The sequence below is a fragment of the Piliocolobus tephrosceles genome, chromosome 20, assembly GCF_002776525.5.
Source record: "Piliocolobus tephrosceles isolate RC106 chromosome 20, ASM277652v3, whole genome shotgun sequence".
Taxonomy (NCBI): Eukaryota; Metazoa; Chordata; class Mammalia; order Primates; family Cercopithecidae; genus Piliocolobus; species Piliocolobus tephrosceles.
The window spans coordinates 7,449,576-7,459,089 of NC_045453.1; the positions used below are offsets into that span (position 1 = coordinate 7,449,576).

The 9,514-nt window shown below is 46.9% G+C and overlaps 1 protein-coding gene across 4 annotated transcripts in view; it reads right to left on the reverse strand.

The window, feature by feature from the left end:
- PIGU (phosphatidylinositol glycan anchor biosynthesis class U) overlaps positions 1 to 6,961 on the reverse strand; it is a 118,939-nt gene extending 111,978 nt beyond the window's left edge. For 3 of the 4 annotated variants that reach the window (XM_023220475.1, XM_023220473.1, XM_026455255.1), the window contains exon 1: positions 6,633 to 6,903. In XM_023220475.1, coding sequence (XP_023076243.1) covers positions 6,633 to 6,762 — 130 coding nt within the window. In that variant the 5' untranslated portion in view covers positions 6,763 to 6,903. Of the gene's footprint in view, positions 1 to 6,632 lie in introns of all 4 variants that reach the window. The other variant, XM_023220474.1, reaches the window with a different exon arrangement.
- Positions 6,962 to 9,514: the final 2,553 nt, after the last annotated feature.

The window sequence follows — 9,514 nt, forward strand, 5'->3', positions numbered from 1 at the left end:
ACAGGATCTGGCTCTATCGCCCAGGTTGAAGTACAGTGGCATGATCAGGGCTGACTGCAGCCTTGACCTCTCAGGCTCAATCGATCCTCCCATCGCAGCCTCTCGAGTAGTTGGGACTTCAGATGTGCATCACCATGCCTGGCTAATTTTTGTATTTTTTGCAGAGACGGGGTTTTGCCATGTTACTTGGGCTGGTCTCAAACTCCTGGGCTCAAGCAATCTTCCTGCCTCAGCCTCCCAAAGTGCTGGAATTACAGTGGTGCTGGAATTACAGGTGTGAGCCACCATGCCCAGCCCTTTGCCTTTTTTTTTTTTTTTTTTTTTTTTGAGACAGTCTCAGTCTGTCACCAAGGCCAGAGTGCAGTGGCGTGATCTTGGCTCACTGCAACCTCTGCCTCCTGGGTTCAAGCAATTCTCCTGCCTCAACCACCAAGTAGCTAGGATTATAGGTGCCTGCCACCAGACCAGTTAATTTTTATATTTTTAGTGGAGTCAGGGTTTTACTATGTTGACCAGGCTAGTCTCGAACTCCTGACCTCAAGTGATCTGCCTGCCTCAGCTTCTCAAAATTGCATAGTTTTTAATAGGTTTGTAGAGTTTTATCTTAAACTTTTATAAGCATTCATTTAATTATCTGAAAGAGAATGAACATGTTAGCAATGAGAAATGCCTGGAAAAATAAATATTTAAATGTTCACAATGGCATTTCTAGGTGACAAGATTACAGAAGATGCTTGATTTTTTTCATCTTCCTTTTCTAAATATTTAGCAATGAGGATGTATTATTTTATAATTATTCAAAAGAAATCGTTTTTGTTTTTGTTTTTGTTTTGGAGACAGGGTCTCACTCTATCATCCAGACTGGAATACAGGGGTACAAACATGGTTCACTGCAGCCTCAACCTCCTGGGCACAAGCGATCATCCCACCTCAGCCTCCCAAGTAGCTGAGAACACAGGCCCACGCCACCACATCCAGCTAAATTTTTTTTTGGTAGAGACAGTGTCTTGCCATGTTGCTCAGGCTGGTCTTGAACACCTGGACTCAAGCGGTCTTCCCACCTTGGCCTCCAAAAGTGGTGGGATTACAGGCATGCGCCACTGCACCCAGCTACTTTCTATTTTTGAATCATGTGACTGAGTTACCTATTAAAAAATAGGTAGGCAGGGGTTCAAAGAGTTCGAGATCAGCCTGGGCAACATAAGGAGACCTTGTCTCTACAAAAAAACAAAAATTAGCTGGGGCATGGTGATGTGTGCCTGTGGTCCCAGCTACTTCGGAGGCTGAAGTGGGAAGATCAACTGAGCCCAGGAGGTCAAAGCTGCAGCATGTCATGATCACACTACCTCACTCCAGTCTGGGTGACAGAGGGAAACCCTGTATCAAATAAACAAAAACAGAAAAGAAAAGAAAAAAGACCACTACATATTTGTAAAGAGTGGGCTACAATTAGAATTTTAAACCTTGTTCTCTTTTTTTTTTTTTTTTTTTTTGAGACCGAGTTTCGCTCTGTCGCCCAGGCTGGAGTGCAGTGGTGGGATCTCAGCTCACTGCAAGCTCCGCCTCCCGGGTTTAGGCCATTCTCCTGCCTCAGCCTCCCAAGTAGCTGGGACTACAGGCGCCCGCCACCTCGCCCGGCTAGTTTTTTGTATTTTTTAGTAGAGACGGGGTTTCACCGGGTTAGCCAGGATGGTCTCGATCTCCTGACCTCGTGATCCACCCGTCTCGGCCTCCCAAAGTGCTGGGATTACAGGCTTGAGCCACCGCGCCCGGCCAGAACTTTAAACTTTATAGGACTACCCTAAAGAAGGAAACCTAATCAATTTTATAATTCATGGTGGCCATAAAATAAAACAAAGTATATTGCTCAAGACCATTGTAACGGGTCCTTATACTGGGACCAAAAGGAAACCTCAAGGAGCTGCATAAAGAGGTTGCTGTGTAACAGCTATTAAATCCTTCACTAACAGCTTTACTGGGGACCCAAGAAGATGACTCATCAGGTCACATCACAAGGCATTTCTCACTCTTAGCCAATGGCATCCTACCACAGAGCAGTAAAAAAGCAACTCTACGGGGGACCAGTATGATGCTGTCCAGGCACATCACTCTCCACTTGTCTGGTTTAATCCAGATGGAAATTTATGAGTACGTAGCTAGAGGACAGACCGCACACCTTTTAGGCAACTGCCTAAAATGTAATTCATCTCAGATATGCTTTTGCTAGATACTGTATACCAGTGGATTTGTTAGTGTATTCTCTAGCAAATGCCTGGAGTGTGGTTCTGCTAATTGATGATTAAGTATGGCATCACATTACTTAATTGATAACTGATCTGGGCAAAGGGTCAGATTACATAAAACATGTAAAACATTTTTTTGTCTTTCTTTTTTGAGACTCACTCTGTTGCCTGGGCTGGAGTGTAATGGTGTGATCATAGCTCATTGCAGCCTCAACCTTCCAAGCTCAAGTGATCCTCCCATCCCAGCCTCCCGAGTAACTGGGACTATAGGTGCATGCCACCATACCCAGCTAATTTTTAATTTTTGTTGTAGAAACAGGCTCTTGCTATATTGCCCAGGCTGGTAAAAACATTTTTTAAAACGCTACCATTTACTACAATATTAAAAAGTTGGACGGGCATGGTGGCTCAAGCCTGTAATCCCAGCACTTTGGGAGACCCAGGTGGGTGGATCACCTGAGGTCAAGTGTTCAAGACCAGCCTGGTCAACGTGGTGAAACCCCATCTCTACTAAAAATACAAAAAATTAGCCGGGCGTGGTGGTGGGTGCCTATAATCCCAGCTACTCAGGAGGTTGAGGTAGGAGAATCGCTTGAACCTGGGAGGTGGAGGTTGCAGTGACCCCAGAAGGGGTCCTACTTTACTATTTTTAAATGCCTGTCTTTCAGGCTTTATATAATCAGCTGCTTTAAAAAACGTGAGCCGAGATCATGCCACTGCACCCCAGCCTGGGCAACAGGGCAAGACCCCATCTCAAAAAATATATATATGCGTATTTATATATACATCCCATTTAAGGTACACTTTGAAGAAAAGTAATGCTTACAGATGTAGTACCTTCCCTCCCAAAAGGTACAAATAATCATGCTGATTTAGTCAGATCCAGATAATGGGTGGGTAACAAATCTCTCTCTCTCTCTCTAGCCCTGACTCTGGCCTCAAGCTCCAGACTAAAACCTGTGAGTATTGTACTATCACATTATACACACATGAAACACTACTATGTCCTTTCTGATTCATCTATTTCAGTCCATGTCAGCACTATTTTTCCTATTATCTCAACTCAAAACCTTAGAATTCACCTTTTTGGCTTTCATTATCATGTTGAGCTTCAACATGGATTATCTCATTGAACGGGATACATAATTTCCTATTTTACAGATGGAAACATTGATGTTAGAATTCATACAACTTGGCCGGGCACAGTGGCTCACGCCTGTAATCCCAGCACTTTGGGAGGCCAAGGTGGGAGGATCACGAGGTCAGGAGATCGAGACCAGCCTGGCCAATATGGTGAAACCCCGTGTCTACTAAAAATACAAAAATTAGCCAGGCATGGTGGCACGTGCCTGTAGTCCCAGCTACTTCGGAGGCTGAGGCAGAAGAATCACTTGAACCTGGGAGGCGGAGGTTGCAGTGAGCCGAGATCATACCACCACACTCCAGCCTGGGAAACAGACCAAGACTCCATCTCAAAAAAACAACAACAAAAAAAGCCGGGCGCAGTGGCTCACACCTGTAATCCCAGCACTTTGGGAGGCCAAGGCGGGCGGCTCACCTGAGGTCAGGAGTTTAAGACCAGACTGGCCAACAAGGTGAAACCCATCTCTACTAAAAATACAAAAATTAGCTGGGCACAGTGGTGAGCACCTGTAATCCCAGCTACCCAGGAGGCTGAGACAAGATAATCGCTTGAACCTGGGAGGCGGAGGTTGCAGTAAGCCGAGATCGTGCCACTGCACTCCAGCCTCAGCAACAAGCAAAATTCTGTCTCAAAAAAAAAAAAAAAAGAATTCATACAGCTTATAAATTGCAGAGCTAGAGACAGAGTCAAACCTTTTCTAACATTCCAGACACTGTGCTCTTAATCACCAAACAACATTGTCTCATCTTTGAATCCTTCACCTGTCTATCCTGTAAGTAACCTCCTGTAAGTAATCAGATCCCATGCTTTCTTCTCTTCCCCATTTATTCAACAGTAACTACACACCTACTCTATGCCAGACATAAAAGAATTCAGGAATGAATAAAACAGAGTCCTTCAGGGAGCTCATAATGTAGTGGAAAAGGCCAGGTGTGGTAGCTTATGCCTACAATCCCAGCACTTTGGGAGGCCGAGGTGGGCGGATCACTTAAGCCCAGGAGTTTGAGACCAGCGTAGGCAACAAAGTGAAACTCCATCTCTTCAAAAAATACAAAATAACAGTAATAAGTAGGGTTGGTGGTACATGCCTGTAGTCCCAGCTACCAGCTACTTGGGAGGCTGAGGAGGGAGGATCTCCTGAGCCCGAGAGGTCATGGCTGTCAGAGTGAGACCCTGTCACTCCAGCCTGTCAGAGTGAGACCCTGTCTCTTTAAAAAGAAAAAAAAGAGAGAGCGAGAGGAGAGAGGAGGAGGAGGGGAGAGACAGAGAGAGAGAGAGAGAGAGAGAGAGACAGGGAGACAGCGCACGGTAGCTCACACCTATAATCCCAGCACTTTGGGAGGCAGAGGCAGGCGGATCGCCTGAAGTCGGGAGTTCGAGACCAGCCTGACCAACATGGAGACACCCCATCTCTACTAAAAATACAAAATCAGGCGGGCATGGTGGTGCACGCCTGTAATCCCAGCTGCCCAGGAGGCTGAGGCAGAAGAATCACTTGAACCCAGGAGGCAGAGGTTATGGTGAGCCGAGATCGCGCCATTGCACTCCAGCCAGGGCAACAAGAGCGAAACTCTGTCTCAAAAAAAAAAAAACAAAGGAGAGAGAGAGAGAGAGAAAACGTGGAAAAATCGGATATAAACAAGTAATTATGAGATGAGAAATGCTCCTAATAGGGAGTAGAGGAAGAAGGGCCTAATACTGCCTCAGGTCTTCAGTTACCCAGAAGAAAACAGGGACCAAATGGCTTTGATTTAGTTCAACAAAAAAATAGTATGCAGAGGTAACAAATGCAAGGTCTTACAATCTCAGACATGAATTACTACTATCTTTATTCCCATTCCCCAAGTAGGAAACCTGGGCAAATTAACTTCTCTAAATTTCAGTTCCCTCATCTGCAAAAGGGGGAAAATAACACCATCTATCACATAGAAATAAAAGTGAGGACTAAACGAGAAAAGGTATATAAACTGTTACCATTTTTAGAAACCTCAACTCTATTCATAAAACACCCATTCATTATGCCATTCCCCATGCCAACATTTCTATGGGATAACATCAAAACTTTAGCCTTGGCCAGGTGCCATGGCTCACGCCTGAAATCTCAGCACTTCGGGAGGCCAAGTGAGACTCCCTGAGTCCAGGAGTTCCAGACCAGCCTGGGCGACATAGCAAGACCCTGTCTCTAAACAAAAAACAAAAACACAAAAAACTTTAGCATTTAAAGGACACAAAGGGGACTTCTGGGGTGCTGGTACTGTTGCTTGAAGTAGGTGCTGGCTACATGAGTGAATACAGTTTGTAAAAATTCATTGAACTCTACACTTACTTAATAAGTATTGTATGCATATTGTACTTCAGTTAAAAAAAATTTTTTTTTGTTTAATTCATCAAACTCTAGCCTAAACCTAGCTTCCACCCCATTACTCCCCTACTTTGGACATTTCACAACTTTGAATGTTTCTTCATCCCATTTACTTTCTGCTACCTGGAACTACCCTTTTCTCTAATCTCCCTTCCAAAACCCTACATCCTTCAAGAGTCAGCTCAAATCCCACATTCTTAGGAAAACTGGAAAGAGAGGGGATAGTTTATTCAGGGTCAAAATACTAAGGAACTGGGTGGACACAGAAAGTACACTTTTCATAAATTATTATAACGATTTGTCTCCCTCACTAGCCTGTTCAGTTATTTCAGCCCAACTTCTGTTTCTCGCTGTAGGCGTTAGTATAAAACAATGTTTGATGAAGAACTTACTAAGGAACAGTAACAAAAACTGCCCTGCAAGTCCCAGACTGAGAAGAGACGTCTAAAGCACACGCACACTCTCCTCGCTTAAGCAAAATTGGTCCCCTCATCCCGGACCCCCTCACACATCACCTCTCACCCCAGGGAGCACCACTCGCGATCCCGCCCCAAATCCCAAACTCCTCTGCAAACCGCGCTGCACAAGCACCTCCTCCTCTTATCCCAACACTTCCACAGACCACACTCCGTCGGCTCAGGGTACTGAATGGGACACGCCCCTTCACATCCCCACCACTAGGTGGTCCGGCCCCCAGGGCCCAAACCTCACGACACGGTCCCCACGCCCGCTCCCCTCACCAGCCCCGCCCTCCCCGAGTACCCCACGAGAGGGTCACTTCTCTAGGAACCGCGCGCTGGCGGTCACTGCCCCCGCCTCCCATTCACAGAGGCCGCGGGAGGGCAGGCGGGGCCTGACCGTCTGCTCGAGCCAGTGGCCTCACCTCTCTTCCAAGAGCTCAGCGGGGACACCACCTCCACCCGCTCGGAAATGAACTCGGCCAGACTGGAGCGGAACAAGGCCGCCCGCACTGTCACAGCCACCACCAGCACCAGGGCCAAGGGAGCCGCCATGATAACTGGGGCGGGCGCGCGGGAGGTGAGGGAAGGCGAGGCGGAAGAGCCTCGCGACCTGCGCGCCACGCTCTGTAGTTCCGCGCGCGGGCGCGCGCCGCCGCTGCCGCCGGAGCGGCTAGACGTGGGGACTACAACTCCCAGAAAGCCTTACGGCGAGGCGGGCCAGAGCGACGGAAAGCGGGTGCCTCAAGCTGCGCGCAGAGGGTGGGGCGAAACCTTCTCTGATCGCAGGTGCGTTGTAGAAACGGCGTCGCTGTAGCGGGGCTGAAACGCTGCTGAAAGTAGAAGCGGAAGTAGTCGACTCCCTCGGATTCTGAGAGACTTTTAAACAGATGTTAATTTCACTCTTGCGTGTATGTTTTCAATGCCAAAATTTTTATTTTTATTTTTTTTGAAACCGAGTCTCGCTCTGTTGTCCAGGCTGGAGTGCAGTGGCGCGATCTCGGCTCACTGCAACCTCCACCTGTTAGGTAGCTGGGATTACAGGCGCCCACCACCACGCGCGGCTAATTTTTTTTTTTTTTTTTTTTTTTTAGTAGATGTGGGGGTTTCATCATGTTGGCCAGGCTGATCTCGAACTCCTGACCTCAGGGGATCCGCCTGCCTCGGCCTCCCAAAATGCTGGGATTACAGGCGTGAACCACCGCACCGGCCTCTCTTTCTCTTTTTTTTATTTTTTATTTTTTAAGAGACAGGGTCTCACTCTGACAGTCAGGCTGGAGTGCCCTGATCACAGTTCACTGCAGCCATGACCTCTCGGGCTTAGGAGATCCTCCCTCCTCAGCCTCCCAAGTAGCTGGGACTACAAGAATGTACCACCAACCCCACTTATTATTATTATTATTATTACTTTGTATTTTTACTAGAGGTGGGGTTTCACCATGTTGGCCAGGTCTGGAACTCCTGACCTCAGGTGATCCGTCCGTCTTGGCCTCCCAATATGCTGGGATTACAGGCGTGAGCCACCGCGCCCAGCCCAAAATGTTTATCTTTTATGTTTGGTGGTTTTTTGCTTTTGAGACAGGGTCTCAGTCGCCCAGGCTGGGGTGCAGTGGCTCAATCCCGGCTCACTGCATCCTGGACCTCCCGGGCTCCAGAGTAGCTGGGACCACAGGTGCGCACCACCATGCCCGGCTAAGTTTTGTACTTTTAGTAGAGACAGGGTTTTGCTGTGTTGCCCAGGCTGGTAACTTTTTATGTTTTTAACACTTTATGTTAAATGTGGTTTTGTTTTTTGTTTTTTTTTCCTGGCAGTTGTTTGTTAAATGCCAACTATTTTCTAGGCACTATGTTAGGTTCTACGGATACATTTGGGGGTAGTAGACTGATACATTAGCTCTGCAACCTTCAACAAGTCGCTTAACCCTTCTGTGCTGGAAAAGGTGCTGATTATAGGCTCACTAGGGACGGTTGAGAAAAGCTTAGAATCTTTTTTTTTTTTTTTTTTTTGGGAAACGGAGTTTCACTCTTGTTGCCCAGGTTGGAGTGCAATGGCACGATCTCAGCTCACTGCAACCTCCGCTTCTCAGGTTCAAGCGATTCTCCCGCCTCAGCCTCCTGAGTAGCTGGGATTACAGGCATGTGCCACCACGCCTGGCTAATTTTTTGTAATTTTAGTAGAGACAGGGTTTCTCCATGTTGGTCAGGCTGGTCTCGAACTCCCGACTTCAGGCGATCCGCCTGCCTAGGCCTTCCAAAGTGCTGCGATTACAGGCTTGTGTTATTGTGCTCCGCCGGAAGGCTTAGAAATTTTGCCAGTCGGGCCGGGCGCGGTGGCTCAAGCCTGTAATCCCAGCACTTTGGGAGGCCCAGACGGGCGGATCACGAGGTCAGGAGATCGAGACCATCCTGGCTAACACGGTGAAACCCTGTCTCTACTAAAAAATACAAAAAACTAGCCGGGCGAGGTGGCGGGCGCCTGTAATCCCAGCTACTTGGGAGGCTGAGGCAGGAGAATGGCGTAAACCCGGGAGGCGGAGCTTGCAGTGAGCTGAGATCAGGCCACTGCACTCCAGCCTGGGCGACAGAGCGAGACTCCGTCTTAAAAAAAAAAAAAAAAGAAATTTTGCCAGTCACTTTTAAACACAACCATTTTTGAAAATTAAGATATATAAACCTACAGTTAAATAACTTATATTGAAAACAAGGGAATACATATTCAACACTTCACTTTCTAATTATTTTACCACACTTTTGTTTTATATGTGCTTTTGAGATTATTTACCACCACTGTATCAGTACGGCAAATACTATATCTTTCTCTTCCCAAATGGTCGTGTTCAGTTTCCTCAGGTTGATAGATTGAAAACCTCCTGATGCAAGTGTTTACACCACAGGAATCAGCAAACACTACAAATCAGGGGTTTGGGGTTTGGAGAGCTCATTAATAAGCATTAAGCAGCACACTTCATTAATTAATATATAGTAAGTGCTTAAATATTAACAATAATAATATTAAATGTGCAAGGAAATTTCGTATTTGTGAAGAAAATGAAACAGGCTGGGCGCGGTGGCTCATGCCTGTAATCCCAGCACTTTGGAAGGCTGAGGTAGCCGGATGACTTGTCAGGAGTTTGAAACCAGCCTGCCCAACATGGTGAAACCCCGTCTCTACTAAAATTACAAAAATTAGCCAGGCATGGTGGCCTGTACCTGTAGTCCCAGCTACTCAGGAGGCTGAGGCAAGAGAATCACTTGAACCTGGAAGGCGGAGGCTATAGCGAGCCAAGATAGTGCCATTGTACTCCAG